The following is a 17,336-nucleotide window of genomic DNA, read 5'->3' on the forward strand; positions in this document are numbered from 1 at the left end:
TGTGAGGATCTGACACACTGTTTTACCATAGACAGCTTGGACCACTTCTGACAGAAAGACAAGAACACTTCAGCAAAAGCTTCCAAGCCTCATGCAATTAAGTTAATAGGTTGTAACCAGACACAGCTGCACATGGGATTAAAGAGATAAACATGTGTTTTACGCATCAATATACAAAATTAAAACAACTAATTTTTACTAAATAAAGTCTCCTGGCTGACTTCTATAAATAGATAGCTGTTACACCTGTAGCTCAACTCTTGCTTATTGATTAACTGTTTGTTTAAAGACAGAACATGACACTGAAATGTCAGTGCTTACCTCCAGTGTGTAGCATTCAGTGAAATCAATCCAGTGTGAGCTGATTGCTGGTATTCTGTAATATTACAATATTTGTGAAATTTTGAAAACATGCTTGTGTCAAGATGCTACAATGTTAATTAGCTAGCAAGCTAATCTCTCTGTTGATCATCTCAGTCCAATACCATAGGTGTTTATATGGAGTTGGTCCCCCTTGCTGTTATAATGAGCTCCACTCTTCTGGGAAGACTTTCCACTAGATTTTGGGGTGTGGCCATGGGGATTTGTGTTCATTAGTGAGATCAGACTCTGATGTTGGGATGTTGAGGCTCCAGTTCCAGTTCATCCCAAGTGTTCAGTGGGGTTGAGTTCAGTCAGGGCTCTGTGCAGGACACTCGAGTTCTTCACTCCAACCGTCATACATCATGTCTTCATGGAGCTCCCTTTGTGTACAGGAGCATCATCATGTTGAACAGATTTGGACGTCTTAGTTCCAGTGAAGGGAAACCGTAATGCTATGAGTACAAAGACATTCTACAAAATTGTGCTTCCAATTTAGTAGTAACAGTTTGGGGAAAAACTACACATGGGTGTGATGGGCAGGTGTTCACATACTTTTGGTTATATAGTGTATAATAAAATAAATAATTAAAATAAGTTAATTTAATATTTTTTAAATCAATTTGTGAAAAAAATCAGTAACATCCCATTCACATGAGACCCATCTCCTTAACATTGTGAACCTCAGATTTACTGAATAATATTCTGTTGCATGTTGCTTTCTTTGCACTGCCTATCAGGGTGATGAGGAGGCCAGCTTGGAATTACCCATCAGCCCATTCATGGACCGCTCAGCCCCCCAGCTAGCCAAGTTGCAGGAGTCTTTCATCACTCACATCGTTGGGCCGCTCTGCAGCTCCTATGACACAGCTGCCCTCATGCCTGGCCGATGGGTGGAGCCTCAGCCCAGTGAGGCTGAAGAAGGATCTGGTGTAGAGGAGACTGATGAAGAAGAAGAAGAAGACACAACTGAGGAAGATGCTTCTACCAACTCGGATCAGTCTCGTATGTTCATATGCATTTTGTGCACGTTTTGTTATTTTGTCATTGGAGGATTTAAAGTCTGCTACATTTACAGGAAAATGTATTGCTCTCATCAGTATGCGACCATTTATAAAGATCCAGAATCATTTTTATAAGGGTTGGGTTTTTTTAATGGCATGGACAAGAGTTGAAAAGCAATTATTTTAAATGACTAGAGGTGGGAAAGATGATCTTACATACATGCAGAGTGTAAACTCACCACATAGCAGGGCTGTCGAATTCATTTAATAAATTGCTTCTGAAATATCATTACTCACAAGATTTAAAGGTAGACTGCCTTTCAGATTTTTCGAGTTTAGGTCATAAAAATAATTTTCCCTGACACCTAATTATTTTTTGTTTAGTGGACTGAAAGCTACTGAATTCGAATCACAGACTTGAAATTGTATTTTTTTTTTAAATAGAACAATTAATGAATTTCAGGCCATGTGGCCCTAAATTATCCGCTATTTTTTCCTGCTTCACCATGACCCAATTCAAGATACTACATCATGCATCACGTGATGGGCTTTCCCCATTTGCTCAAGGCATTGTGGGATACAAATTTGGAACGAGAAAAAAATGGAGGACGTGAGTGTGCGAATGAAACGTGAAAGACCGACTACACTAACGGAAAGCGGGAAGAAAAGATGTTATGTTGCGAAGGAAAGGAAACGCAGGACCAAACGAATAAATATTGGCAGTCAGCGAGCACCTCGGTGTGATCAGCTGTTCGTTTAGTGACAGAATAATGCAACTGTCAGTGCACGGTCAAGGTAAACCTGCGCATGCGCACACGGACTTCCTCTGTCTGCTTGACTGCACAAAGCAAGTGATTTCATGCACATTATTTGCTAGGGAATCCCCTCAAATTAAATAACTTCCCAACTACAGAATGGCCTGAAATTTTGTGAGATATTACATAAATTAACATATATCACAATGACGAAATTTCAGAGGGAACTAAATTTCACCAATTTGATGAACTCGAAAGGCCGTCTCGCTTTAATACATGAATATCAATCACCTGATAATTTTGAAAGCAAATTTTAGTAGTAGTGCCACATTGTGTCTCATAAACCAGTGAAAATATATAAATTTATAAACAGGTAAACAAAATGTAAATATCATTTATTATAAACATAAAAAAAATCTCAGTAGCTTCCTTTTCACTTTTATGCTCACTCCAAAGGATTTAAAATAAAAAAACGGTATTTTGGAGCATGTGTAGTGTACAGTGGTGCTTGAAAGTTTGTGAACCCTTTAGAATTTTCTATATTTCTGCATAAATATGACCTAAAACATCATAAGATTTTCACACAAGTCCTAAAGGTAGATAAAAAGAACCCAGTTAAACAAATGAGACAAAAATGTTATACCTGGTCATTTATTTATTGAGGAAAATGATCCGATATTACATATCTGTGAGTGGCAAAAGTATGTGAACCTTTGCTTTCAGTATCTGGTGTGACCCCCTTGTGCAGCAATAACTGCAACTAAACGTTTACAGTAACTGTTGATCAGTCCTGCACACCGGCTTGGAGGAATTTTAGCCCATTCCTCCATACAGAACAGCTTCAAATCTGGGATGTTGGTGGGTTTCCTCACATAAACTGCTCGCTTCAGGTCCTTCCACAACATTTCAATTGGAATAATGTCAGGACTTTGACTTGGCCATTACAAAACATTAACTTTATTCTTCTTTAACCATTCTTTGGTAGAACGACTTGTGTGCTTAGGGTCATTGTCTTGCTGCATGACCCACCTTCTCTTGAGATTCAGTTCATGGACAGATGTCCTGACATTTTCCTTTAGAATTCACTGGTATAATTCAGAATTCATTGTTCCATCAATGATGGCAAGCCATCCTGGCCCAGATGCAGCAAAACAGGCCCAAACCATGATACTACCACCACCACCATGTTTCACAGATGGGATAAGGTTCTTATGCTGGAATGCAGTGGTTTCCTTCTTCCAAACATAGGGCTTCTCATTGAAACCAAAAAGTTCTATTTTAGTCTCATCTGTCCACAAAACATTTTTCCAATAGCCTTCTGGCTTGTCCACGTGATCTTTAACAAACTGCAGATGAGCAGCATTGTTCTTTCTGGAGAGCAGTGGCTTTCTCCTTGTAACCCTGCCATGCACACCATTGTTGTTCAGTGTTCTCCTGATGGTGGACTCATGAACATTAACATTAGCCAATGTGAGAGAGGTCTTCAGTTACCCTGAAGACCTCTCTCTTCAGGTCTGAAGAGGTCTGAAGTTACCCTTTGTGACCCATTGACTACAACCCCAATTCCAAAAAAGTTGGGACAAAGTACAAATTGTAAATAAAAACAGAATGCAATGATGTGGAAGTTTCAAAATTCCATATTTTATTCAGAATAGAACATAGATGACATATCAAATGTTTAAACTGAGAAAATGTATCATTTAAAGAGAAAAATTAGGTAACTTTAAATTTCATGACAACAACACATCTCAACAAAGTTGGGACAAGGCCATGTTTACTACTGCGAGACATCCCCTTTTCTTTTTACAACAGTCTGTAAACGTCTGGGGACTGAGGAGACAAGTTGCTCAAGTTTAGGGATAGGAATGTTAACCCATTCTTGTCTAATGTAGGATTCTAGTTGCTCAACTGTCTTAGGTCTTTTTTGTCGTATCTTCCATTTTATGATGCGGCAAATGTTTTCTATGGGTGAAAGATCTGGACTACAGGCTGGCCAGTTCAGTACCCGGACCCTTCTTCTATGCAGCCATGATGCTGTAATTGATGCAGTATGTGGTTTGGCATTGTCATGTTGGAAAATGCAAGGTCTTCCCTGAAAGAGGCGTCGTCTGGATGGGAGCATATGTTGCTCTAGAACCTGGATATACCTTTCAGCATTGATGGTGTCTTTCCAGATGTGTAAGCTGCCCATGTCACACGCACTAATGTAACCCCATACCATCAGAGATGCAGGCTTCTGAACTGAGCGCTGATAACAACTTGGGTCGTTCTTCTCCTCTTTAGTCCGAATGACATGGCGTCCCTGATTTCCATAAAGAACTTCAAATTTTGATTCGTCTGACCACAGAACAGTTTTCCACTTTGCCACAGTCCATTTTAAATGAGCCTTGGCCCAGAGAAGACGTCTGCGCTTCTGGATCATGTTTAGATACGGCTTCTTCTTTGAACTATAGAGTTTTAGCTGGCAATGGCGGATGGCATGGTGAATTGTGTTCACAGATAATGTTCTCTGGAAATATTCCTCAGCTCATTTTGTGATTTCCAATACAGAAGCATGCCTGTATGTGATGCAGTGCCGTCTAAGGGCCCGAAGATCACGGGCACCCAGTATGGTTTTCCAGCTTTGACCCTTACGCACAGAGATTCTTCCAGATTCTCTGAATCTTTTGATGATATTATGAATGAATGAACCCTTTATTATCACTGTACCAGTGAAATTGACCATCAACCTGTCCTTACAGAGGGGGAACAGGACAAGAAGACAGGGATAAAAGAAAAGGAAGCACAGTAGTAACATGAGGAGAGAGGAGAAAAAAGCAACCCCCACATTATGCTCCTTGAGGAGTACAGTGTGGGAACATTAAAAAACCTCAGCACATAAGCACAAAAATAACACAAGTACACTTTACAACATGAAAAACTCGGGACTTGAAGGCGGGGAGAAGGGGAGCAATCAGGGGTGGGGGTAAAAAAAGGGGGTGGGTGGGGAAGGGTTTTTGGGGAGGAGGTAGAGGTAACCCAGCGCAGCAAGCAGCCATCTGCTCCTGCAGCCATAATGGCGCTGGTCACGCACCCGCCTGTCACACTGGGGGTGAAGCAGTGACCGTGGGAAGAGGGGGGGGAGGAAATACGAGAGAGAGTCTAACAGCAGTGTTCTTCAGGGGAATTGTTGTCCCAGCAACAGCCTTGACCATGGCCAGTGCTGGCGGAGAGCCGAAATAGATAAGATTGGAATTTGTTTGGTCTTGATGAGCAGACGCATTCCTTTGCACGCCTACTCCATATGTTCGTATGTCCGTATGTCCACTTTGTCCATTTTGGTCTCCAAAACGATCCAATTTCCATTGCAAAGCCGAAAGCTTCTCCATGATGTTATCCACGTTGCGGTTCAAGTTCTGAATAGCCAGAGTCTGAGTGCCGACAGCTCTGCCCACCACTTCAATCATGTCGGGCAGCTTTATGGGGCTTTAAACAGCTGTCACCATTTTATGATTTCCTCGATAAACCAGGGCAATGCCTAATCCAATCAGCAAAAGTCCTGTTATCATGGTTCCGAATAGGTAGATGTCTTCAGTGTCCTCCACAGAAAGAACCGCCAGGCACACGACCCGCCACCGCTCCCACACATCCATCGTGTAACCGGCTGCGAACGTTCCAGCAGGACAGACCCCGAACCCAGGCTTCTCGTCGAGAAGATTGTGTCAATTGTGTGAAGAGACCAGTTTATCAATTCCATGGTTTTTAGTTCGGAGAGCAATGCAGAGAGAGTCTCTCAAAAATATAGACACAAGACAGACGGGACAGCAGAAGCAGGAAAGATAAGGGAAGGGAGAGGGAGAGAATGCGACTGCCTTCCGCAAGAGCGTGGAGAAGAAGATGCACTGTAGATGATGATATGTTCAAACTCTTTGCAATTTTACACTGTCGAATTCCTTTCTGATAATGCTCCACTATTTGTCGGCACAGAATTAGGGGGATTGGTGATCCTCTTCCCATCTTTACTTCTGAGAGCTGCTGCCACTCCAAGATGCTCTTTTTATACCCAGTCATGTTAATGACGTATTACCAATTGGCCTAATGAGTTGCAATTTGGTCCTCCAACTGTTCCTTTTTTGTACCTTTAACTTTTCCAGCCTCTTATTGCCCTGTCCCAACTTTTTTGAGATGTGTTGCTATCATGAAACTTCAAATGAGCCAATATTTGGCATGAAATTTCAAAATGTCTCACTTTCGACATTTGATATGTTGTCTATGTTCTTTTGTGAATACAATATCAGTTTTTGAGATTTGTAAATTATTGCATTCCGTTTTTATTTACAATTTGTACTTTGTCCCAACTTTTTTGGAATTGGGGTTGTATTACACGCCTTGCTCTTGGAGTGATCTTTGTTGGTCAACTACTCCTGGGGAGGGTATCAGTGGTCTTGAATTTCTTCCATTTGTACACAATCTGTCTGACTGTGGATTGGTGGAGTCCAAACTCTTTAGAGATGGTTTTATAACCTTTTCCAGCCTGATGAGCATCAACAATGCTTTTTCTGAGGTCCTCAGAAATCTCCTTTGTTCGTGCCATGATACACTTCCACAAACGTTTTGTGAAGATCAGACTTTGATAGATCCCTGTTCTTTAAATAAAAATAGGGTGCCCACTCCCACCTGATTGTCATCCCATTGATTAAAAACACCTGACTCTAATTTCACCTTCAAATTAACTACTAATCCTAGAGATTCACATACTTTTGCCACTCACGGATATGTAAAATTGGATCGTTTTCCTCAATAAATAAATGACCAAGTATAATATTTTTGTCTCATTTGTTTAACTGGGTTCTCTTTATCTACTTTTAGGACTTGTGTGAAAATCTGATGACGTTTTATGTCATCTTTATGCAGAAATATAGAAAATTCTAAAGGGTTCACAAACTTTCAAACACCACTGTATGTTTGTTTAACAGAACACAATTTAGGATTCTTATAATAACAACAATCAAAGCCTGCTGGACCAAGAGAGCAAAAGACATTCGAGTGAGTAACACTGATGGTATGTTACCTCATATTAGTGTCATGTAATATTAGAGATTGGTCTGTCCATCCATCCATTATCTATACCGCTTATCCATCAGAGTCACAGGGGAAGCTGGACCCAATCCCAGCTGATTTCAGGTGAGAGGCAGGGCTCACCCTGGGCAGGTCACCAATCTATCACAGGACTAACAACCATCACACTCACATTCACAATCATGGTCAATTTAAAGTAGCCAATTTTAGAGTAGCACAATCCACATGTCTCTGGATTGTGGGAGGAAACCCATGTAGGCACGAGGAGAACATGCAAACTCCACACAGAAAGACCCCAGTTAGCAGCGAGGTTCGAACCTAGAACCTTCCTGCTGTGAGGCAACACTGGGTCAGTATTTTCAAATATTTAATATTCGAGAGAATACTAGCAATTCAAACAGTGAATTATTCAGTATTTGTGATTATTATTTAATAGGCAATTAACTGTTCTTTCTACATCAGTGAGATGGAGTGTGGCCTTATCAAGAGCATTTTGCTCTTCACAAGGTTGGTGTCTTGTTTCATTAAGACATTGTGTTTTCACTTCAAATCTGAAACCAGACCTGTTTTATTATTTTATTACTTTTTTATTATTTTTATTGTAGTCATTATTTTATCTACTTGTTTTTATTTATATTTATTATTAAACAAACAGTTGCACTTTTCGGGATGCAGTTTTGTGAAAACACATCTCAGTTTAAGCAAAAAGGCATCACCTCCGTCAGCATATCATGGCATGTTGGCATATCATCAGTCTCACTCCTCACACAGCACCATGCAGTGTTTTTAGTTCAGTGTCCCCATAAACATGTGAATCGTTCAGTGCTACTTTTCCATATGAGTGATTTTGTCACTCTTCATTTCCAACTAAGTGTGTATTAGTATGGTAAGGAGATAAACAATACTTAGCTAGATTAACAAGCATTAAGTCACCTCACTGCCTTGTAAGGATATTATGAATTTAAATAAAGCCTAAAAGTGGAATGTGATGCTGTGCATCGACTATAACATTTTTAAAGTGTGAATCAGTATACTTTATCCCAGTTATTATTCAAATAATTCCTCAGCTCTGATTAGTTAATGGAATCTGTGGGTGAGAATTACAGTGTTGGTTGTTAGCCAATCAGTGTGAAGCTATTTACATGCCATGGCCTAATGGTTAGGGAAGCAGCTTTGGGATCAAAAGGTCACCAGTTTGATTCCTTGAACCAGCAGGAATGGCTGAAGTGCCCTTGAGCAAGGCACCTAACCCCCAACTGCTCCCCAGGCTGCTCTGGGTATGTTGTACGTCACTCTGGATAAGAGTGTCTGCTAAATGTCTGTAATGTAATGCAATGTAAATGTAAAAACACAGTCCCAAAATCTGCCTGTCTTATCCTATAGGGTTTCCATACTATGCTAAAATGGCATGAGAAAAAAGAGCAAATGTATTTTTTTTCTTTTTCAATTAAAAAAAACCCTCACAAACTTTACAAAACTATCTCAGGGAATAATATCAAATAACTGAAAAGCGTATGGCATGTCCTCTTTAACAGTCTCAACCAATTTTATAATAAACAATAATAACAGTTGCCACTGTCTCAGAACATATGACAAATACAGGTTTTGAACTTCCTGTGGGAGGAATGAACATTAAGGAGTCTGTCCATTTTTGATTAAAAGCTTTGTTTTCAATGTCTACTATTCTCTTTTTAGAGCACGGCATGTGAAATTACTTTTCTCTAACTTTCTCTGACTGATGTTTCTCTTCTCCCTCTGCATGTGTATATATCTCACTCACTGACTTGAGTCCTCGACTCCAGGACTGTACATATTTGATTGGCTGAGTAACATCACATGAGATGATTTACAGTGCATGCTGTTGGTCTGTGAGTTTCCTGGGCTGTTAAACCAGTACCAGAAAGGCTATAAATGCTTCATCAAATTGTAATCATTCTCAATCATTTATTGTTATAGGTCTGGATAGGATGACGTGGGCCACAGTCTGCCTATTAGTGACCTTGGACCTACATCCATTCTATTATTGTACTCTGTTGATAAGATAAAGCTCATCATACAGACATTCAGCTAACAAACTAATAGTCATTAATGGTATCGTGGATCCTACAACAAGTAATGGCAATAACTTTCTAGAAAATTAAGTTACATCTATTACCTCAGTTGTTAGCATTAGTTAGTGTTAAATGGCCAAAGAGACACATAGCATAATTATTTTATTAAATATTCACATTTCGCTTGTCTGCAGTTTTGCTATGGACAGTTGGTATTGATCCCTCATTTAGGAACAGTTTTGTTACCAGTCCAACATTGCACTGGCCCAGGTTGGAAAAGCATTCAGACACAAAGTGGCTAACACATGTGAACAGACTGTAGCTGATAGCTGAGACATTACCAGCAAAAATAAATTCAATCCACTCAGCTCTTCTGTCCTCTGAGGTTGAGGGTCGAGGTAACAATGTGTGCTGTTCTATGCACCTGACAACAGAGCAGTTTCCGTGCTTAGCTCCTTCTCTCAAGTGGTGGGTGTAATTAATGAGTTCCCTTCTTTACATAAGAATGGGAGTAAAATCTGAACAGCTTGTTAGATCACATGTTTTCTGAAATATGTAGCCCAAAAGAGCCTTACTGGGTTGTCTCTTATTTGAGAGTGTGTGGGTTGGTAGGCTTCAGATACCCAAATGTATGTGCACAGAGCTTAGGCAGTTTTTTGGTATTTTAAACCATTTATGTATCACACATTTTCAGAGAGTGTAAAGGTGCTGAGTGGCACAGGGGAGTAATGGGTAGCTTTGCTGACTCTTGGCACCAGGATCAGTCCTAAAGAGTTGTATATGTTCTCCCCATGTCTGTATGCATTTTCACCATGTTCTCCCCGTGTCCATGTAGCTTCCTTTCCTCCATTTTAACCAATGCCAGTTTATTTGTAGAAAGAAAAAAAAGATCTGCCAACAGAATGTGATGGCTTTCAGATTGAAATTAGTAAATATGTCTAGAAATAGGCTTAATGGTCTTACAGTGGTGCTTGAAAGTTTGTGAACCCTTTAGAATTTTCTATATTTCTGCATGAAGATGACGTAAAACATCATCAGATTTTCACACAAGTCCTAAAAGTAGATAAAGAGAACCCAGTTAAACAAATGAGACAAAAATATTATACTTGGTCATTTACTTATTGAGGAAAATGATCCAATATTACATGAGTGGCAAAAGTATGTGTACCTCTAGGATTAGCCGTTAATTTGAATGTGAATTCAAATTGAAATTGAATGTGAAATTAGAGTCAGGTGTTTTCAATCAATGGGATGACAATCAGGTTTGAGTGGGCACCCTGTTTTATTTAAAGAACAGGGATCTATTAAAGTCTGATCTTCACAACACGTTTGTGGAAGTGTATCATGGTAAAAACAAAAGGAGATTTCTGAGGACCTAAGAAAAAGCTTTGTTGATGCTCATCAGGCTGGAAAAGGTTACAAAACTATCTCTAAAGAGTTTGGACTCCACCAATCCACAGTCAGACAGATTGTGTACAAATGGAGGAAATTCAAGACCATTGTTACCCTCCCCAGGAGTGGTCGACCAACAAAGATCACTCCAAGAGCAAGGCGTGTAATAATCGGCCCGGTCACAAAGGACCCCAGGGTAACTTCTAAACAACTGAAAGCCTCTCTCACATTGACTAATGTTCATGAGTCCATCATCAGGAGAACACTGAACAACAATAGTGTGCATGGCAGGGTTGCAAGGAGAAAGCTACTGATCTCCAAAAAGAACATTGCTGCTCATCTGCAGTTTGCTAAAAAAACACATGGACAAGCCAGAAGGCTATTGGGAAAATGTTTTGTGGAGATATGAGACCAAAATAGAACTTTTTGGTTTCAATGAGAAGTGCTATATTTGGAGAAAGGAAACCACTGCATTCCAGCATAAGAACCTTATCCCATCTGTGAAACATGGTGGTGGTAGTATAATGGTTTGGGCCTGTTTTGCTTTATCTGGGCCAGGATGGCTTGCCATCATTGATGGAACAATGAATTCTGAATTATACCAGCGAATTCAAAAGGAAAATGTCAGGACATCTGTCCATGAACTGAATCTCAAGATAAGGTGGGTCATGTATCAAGACAACAACCCTAAGCACACAAGTTGTTCTACCAAAGAATGGTTAAAGAAGAATAAAGTTAATGTTTTGTAATGGCCAAGTCAAAGTCCTGACCTTAATCCAATTGAAATGTTGTGGAAGGACCTGAAGCAAGCAGTTCATGTGAGGAAACCCATCAACATCCCAGAGTTGAAGCTGTTCTGTACAGAGGAATGGGCTAAAATTCCTCCAAGCCAGTGTGCAGGACTGATCAACAGTTACCAGAAATGTTTAGTTGCAGTTATTGCTGCACAAGGGGGTCACATCAGATACTGAAAGCAAAGGTTCACATACTTTTGGCACTCACAGATATGTAATATTGGATAATTTCCCTTAATCAATAAAAGACACATTTTTGTCTCATGTGTTTAACTGGGTTCTCTTTATCTACTTTTAGGACTTGTGTAAAAATCTGATGATGTTTCATGTCATATTTATGCAGAAATATTTAAAATTCTAAAGGGTTCACAAACTTTCAAGCACCACTGTATATTTGTTATATAATAAGCTCATAATAAGAGTCAGAAGTATTACATAACTTTTCAAGATATCTTCACTTATATATATCTCATTATCTCTAGTCGCTTTATCCTTCTACAGGGTCGCAGGCAAGCTGGAGCCTATCCCAGCTGACTACGGGCGAAAGGCGGGGTACACCCTGGACAAGTCGCCAGGTCATCACAGGGCTGACACATAGACACAGACAACCATTCACACTCATACCTACGGTCAATTTAGAGTCACCAGTTAACCTAACCTGCATGTCTTTGGACTGTGGGGGAAACCAGAGCACCCGGAGGAAACCCACACGGACACGGGGAGAACATGCAAACTCCACACAGAAAGGCCCTCGCCGGCCACGGGCCTCGAACCCAGACCTTCTTGCTGTGAGGCGACAGCGCTAACCACTACACCACCGTGCCGCCCCACTTATATATTGTGTGTATATATATATATATATATATATATATATATATTGTGTGTGTATATATATATATATATATATATATATATACACACAATATATATGTATATGTGTGTGTGTATGATATATAGTGTGATAAAAATCTCCTGTGACCTCATCCACATCTCAGCATCCTGATGTTGAGAAGCTATGAATTATCCCTTTAAGATTCTAGTGCAAACAATTTTTCTGTTCAAATTAAAGGGCCCATGGCATGGTGGTTTGTTGATGCTTTAAACGGGCTCGTGGAGGCTTCCGGATGTTACATCCGCAGTCTTTCTCGAAATGAACCCTCGGTACGCAGATATAGCCTCCTGGGAGAAAGCCCCATTTCAGCGCTTTTCCCAGTGCATCATTTTGCTAATGAGAAGCAGGAGGCGGGGAAGGGTAGACGGTGGGGGCGTGCCATGGGGGGAGGGGCTGCCGTCTGCCTCCCAAGCCGGCCGAGAGCGCTCCTCGTCGGGCACGGCCAGGCGGGCGAATGCCCTGGTCCGTCCGCCCTGTCTAAAAAAATGGTACAACTCGAGCCCATGGTAAAACTGGGACTTTGTCATTTTTTCCCGCCTGAGGCCCATGGTAAAACTGAGCAGTGGGACTTTGTCATTTTTTTCCGCATGAGGCCCATGGTAAAACTGCACTTCCAGGAGGGGCTGCCGTCTGCCTCCCAAGCCGGCCGAGAGCGCTCCTCGTCGGGCACGGCCAGGCGGGCGAATGCCCTGGTCCGTCCGCCCTGTCTAAAAAAATGGTACAACTCGAGCCCATGTACCTGGCTAACTGCAGGAAGCGGTTAGCTGCACAGCCAATGTAGCCATTGCTAGGCTAACGCACCGATTTTAAAACACGGCAAAACGACCAGTTATACACTTACTTGTTCGGTGTTTGTTGCTGATGCGGCAGGGATGCTTGGCACAGACCCAGGCTTCAGTGACAGTTGATGTGCAAAACCTGCCCTACTGTCCCAAGTTGTGGAAACATTCATCAGGAAAATGATGGTAGACTCGACAGCGTATTATTGAAGTAAATAAAATTAAGCCACTGTGTCTTCAGGGGCTCTCCCGTCGGCAGTAAAAACAGACTCTTTTCTGTGTTGTCACATCCATGTACAGCGCAAAATGTAGTCATGTGTTCTGCGCATGCGCAGTAGGCTTGGTAGGACAAACAGCAACTTTTGAGTTGGGCGGGCAATCCATACAGTGGGTGGGAATCCAGAGGGGGGGCGTGGGGATCATCTCCCTTGCTGACGTAGGCAAGGGAAGAGTTTATCAACGCGCCGTTTTGACGCACCATTCTCAAATGTTGGGCATAGTTTGGTTTACACATTATGAAATTTCTAGCCACTGGGGTGACTTAAGAAGGTCAGAGGAACTCATTTTAACGTTAAAAAATCTCAGAAAGTGAAAATTTCATGCCATGGGACCTTTAAATGAAAGTATTATTTCTGAATCAAGGAAGACAATTATAGTAACTTACAGTTAAAGAGCAATACCAAATCATAAATTAAAATGTTTTAAATTAGTGCACAATTAATTGTGTTTTTTTTTTTGTTTGTTTGTTTTTTTGCTATTTTGACATACAGTAGGACTTAGAAATATGCTTTGGAAGAGACTTGATAATGCCCTCATAAACTTTTGGAATAATCCTCATGATGCCCTCCTCATGAGGAGGGGGGGTAGATGAGATGTTCTGAAGTGTGCTATAACATACTGTATGTTTATCAGAGAAGGTGTTGAAATCATCAGATCCCCAAAAGTTGCATATTATATCTTGAAACAAATTTAAGGTTAATACTTTTATTATCTGTTGTAGAGAAACTGATGCCCAAAATGCGACAGAAAGTCTTCTGTCAGATCACCCAGTACCTTTTGGAGAATCATGAAATGTGGAAGAAGGTCATTGCTGAGGAGGAACAAAGCCAGACAAAGCCTAACAAAGCCTCTGACCCAATCCTGGCCATTCATGAAGAGGAGGAGGAGACAATAAGCAAGGACAAGCCAACAGAGGACCAGGAGCAAAAAATGGAAGGAGGAGAGCTATGGCCAGCAAAGGAGCAGTGATATGAGGCATCAGAAGACGATGAACAGATTGAATAAAGTGAGAACACAAGAAAGCAACAGGAAACAGTTAAGAAAAATCAGGAAACTAAAAATCAAGACACAAGCTGTAGAAACACATGGAGATAAAATACAGAAATGGGATGAGACTTCAGATGATCAGGAGATATGGAGTGAACAAGGGATTTATCTAGTATAGAATATTGTCACAAAGCCTTTATTTCCAAACAAGACTCCTGATAAATGGTTGCCAGCACATCACTAAGACACAACACTGTAGATTCTTTGGGTGAACAAGTTTCTATATGAAACAGGGTGGTGTCCGAGTGTGTTCGGGTAGGGCTTATTAGCTAGATCCAATAAAATGGGATTTCTAAAATTAACATGAATAGGCTTTTTGAAAGCTTCCCACTCTGGTGGTGGCCAAAAACAACTTCCATGACTGGGGTCTCAAAGATCTGCACTTTTTTGTCTATTCATTTCAGCAAGTATTTTTAAGGACCCTGGTATTAGACTGATTCAGGAATGAAGTCTGTCATGATACAACTAGCCCTTTTGAGCTCATAGCAATGTGATGGGGAAGTGCACACTCTTTATACACACAAATACACCATAATCCATATGAAGGAAAATAGGTTAAGGAAATCGCATGCACCTAAAAGACCCACATGTGTAACACTACTTATCTAATCTTTTTTTTTTTAAGTTAAAACAATCTGTCCGTTTCTTTTGTTTGCCACTTGATTTCCTATGGAAGTTTCATGCCTCCACAGTCACCACCTTGCTGTAGGGTTAGGTACCATGACTTTGCAGGTACACTAGTGAATGTTCAAGTGTATTGTCATTTTTAATATAAATTACCTGTTACTTTTTTTTAATCATTTTACAGCTTATTTTGAGGTTGCAAAGCTTTAGTTTGCAACCTGACATTCCTGTTTATCAAGATACAACAGCACTGTAAATACTGTGTGACATTTCTTCCTTTTCGGATTTTTATTCTGCCAGTGCACATTTGGAAAAAAAACCAGAACCTCCTGTTTATAGAATGGTTTGTAAGAAAGACATATACAGACTCTACATGCTAAAGCTCCAGCTCTATTCAATTTCATACCTGTGTGGGTTATTTTTGTAAGATATAGTTCTTTAAAGATGAAGTATGCAATGCAGTTACTTTGCTTATTAAAATGGAAGTAAATCAATCCCACTCAATCCCACATCCTATAGTTAGGACACAGCATGTATTCAATCCTGGTACTTGTATAATTTCAGCATTCTGTGTATTTGACCCACACATTTGAATTGCCAGTTAACTGCTGAATCATCACTCTGTCCTTTTATGCATCTTCAGTAGCAGGTATATATCCATATAGGGATTATATACATTGAAATGCAAGTGTGAATGCACCCAAAGATTTAAACCTGATTGTTTGTTTTTCTAATTTTGCCTCATTGCTGGTATGATTCCTTTTTTGTTACATGTTTAATACAGAAAGCAGACAGCTTTCAACCAGTTCCAAAATTCAAAAACAAATAAGATTAGCTTGAAGGCTAAAGAGTGAGCACTCATTAAAATCATGCACTCTCGCTGAACAAGGAAGGCCACTCATACTCCAGCCATCTGATAGCTGCTATGTCCTAGAGGCACTGTAGTCATGCATACAGGCATGTGAACTGCTAACAGCTAACCCCTGTAACTCAAAGGAGAACCCATATAGGCATGAGACATGGTGTGGAGACACATGCAAGAGAGCAGTTCACTACAAACAGGGAGAGTACTGATGTGTGCTGCCTTAGACACAGGGACAAAGGGAGAAGCAGATCAATTGTGACTGCAGTTCAGGGATAGATAATGCAGTCTGATATTCTTTTGGAGACGTAATCAGCTTGCGCCTGATGCTACTGTGCCATAATTTAGAAGGGGTGCTAATTAAAATTTGTAGCATTGCAAAGTGGGAATTGGGTGTTTTGTCTTTGCACCTCAGTTTTGTTTATAATTCCCCACTTCAAATTTCAGCATAATGTACGCTTTCTTAATAAACAGCCAGCACATCAAGCAATACTGACACATACTGTAGACAGATGGTAGTTTTATGATTGCCATCGTATTATTATGAAGTTGGGCATAATATATATTTTTTCACAGTGCAGCTGTTTGTGCCAAATATTACTTCAATAAACAACTGCGTTGTTGAATCTTTTTATGGATAATAAGGTATGTGTACGTCAGGTGTGCTTTCTCTGTGTGAGTGCATGTTTGTATAGAATCAAGTTGAATTAAGTTGAAATTAAATAAATTTTTAAGAGTGCCTAAAAAAGAAAATACTCTAAGGCCTTACTGAGTTACAAAAAAAAAAAAAAAGCATTTAGATAATACAAACAAAACTGAGGAGATGACACCATGGTTTTGGCACCATATTTTCATTGTATTTTTTTTATTATTATTATTTAAATGTTCATTCAAGTATGGTACTAGTTTACCCAAATTTTACGATAAACATACTAAGGCATAATTTGAAAGTTACAGATCGTGTCTGATGTGTACATATAGTTTACTGTTGATAATAGCATGCTTAGGTAAACATGAAAATTACAGTAGTGTAGTTTTGGTGGTGTAAGATTTCTAAGTATACTTGAAGAGAAGAGGAGGCGAGAGGACAGATGTGAGAAGAAAGGAAAGCCAGGTCTATTTACATTGCATCCATATTGAATTTCTTATTAGGTTTCATGTGAGCAAGTTTTAATCTAGTGTTACACAATATGCCCAGAATGATTTTTTTTAAAAAGCTTGTACAACTGATTTCAAAATGCCCAAATTTATATTAACTTGCCTTACCTATGCAGGATTTCAGCCAACACCTGTCTTTTAATGTGTGATATGAATGATGGGAATTTAGCCTGACAATGAGCAAAAGATAGGACAGTTTATTTGTTTGAAAGCAGTTCCCAAGTAGTGCAGTGGCAATGTGTTCAGTCAGGAGGACTTCATGTATTGAAGAGAAAGTGCCC

General features: G+C 40.0%; 1 protein-coding gene across 3 annotated transcripts in view; it reads left to right on the plus strand.

Moving 5' to 3' along the window:
* pde3a (phosphodiesterase 3A, cGMP-inhibited) overlaps positions 1-16,571 on the plus strand; it is a 226,517-nt gene extending 209,946 nt beyond the window's left edge. For 2 of the 3 annotated variants that reach the window (XM_060903854.1, XM_060903855.1), the window contains exons 14-15: positions 1,101-1,365; positions 14,086-16,571. In XM_060903854.1, the coding sequence (XP_060759837.1) occupies positions 1,101-1,365; positions 14,086-14,333 (513 nt within the window). In that variant the 3' untranslated portion in view covers positions 14,334-16,571. The remainder of the gene's footprint in view (positions 1-1,100; positions 1,366-14,085) is intronic. The other variant, XM_060903856.1, reaches the window with a different exon arrangement.
* The last annotated feature ends 765 nt before the right edge of the window (positions 16,572-17,336 follow it).

Source organism: Neoarius graeffei, chromosome 21 (assembly GCF_027579695.1).
Source record: "Neoarius graeffei isolate fNeoGra1 chromosome 21, fNeoGra1.pri, whole genome shotgun sequence".
In the NCBI taxonomy this organism is placed as follows: domain Eukaryota; kingdom Metazoa; phylum Chordata; class Actinopteri; order Siluriformes; family Ariidae; genus Neoarius; species Neoarius graeffei.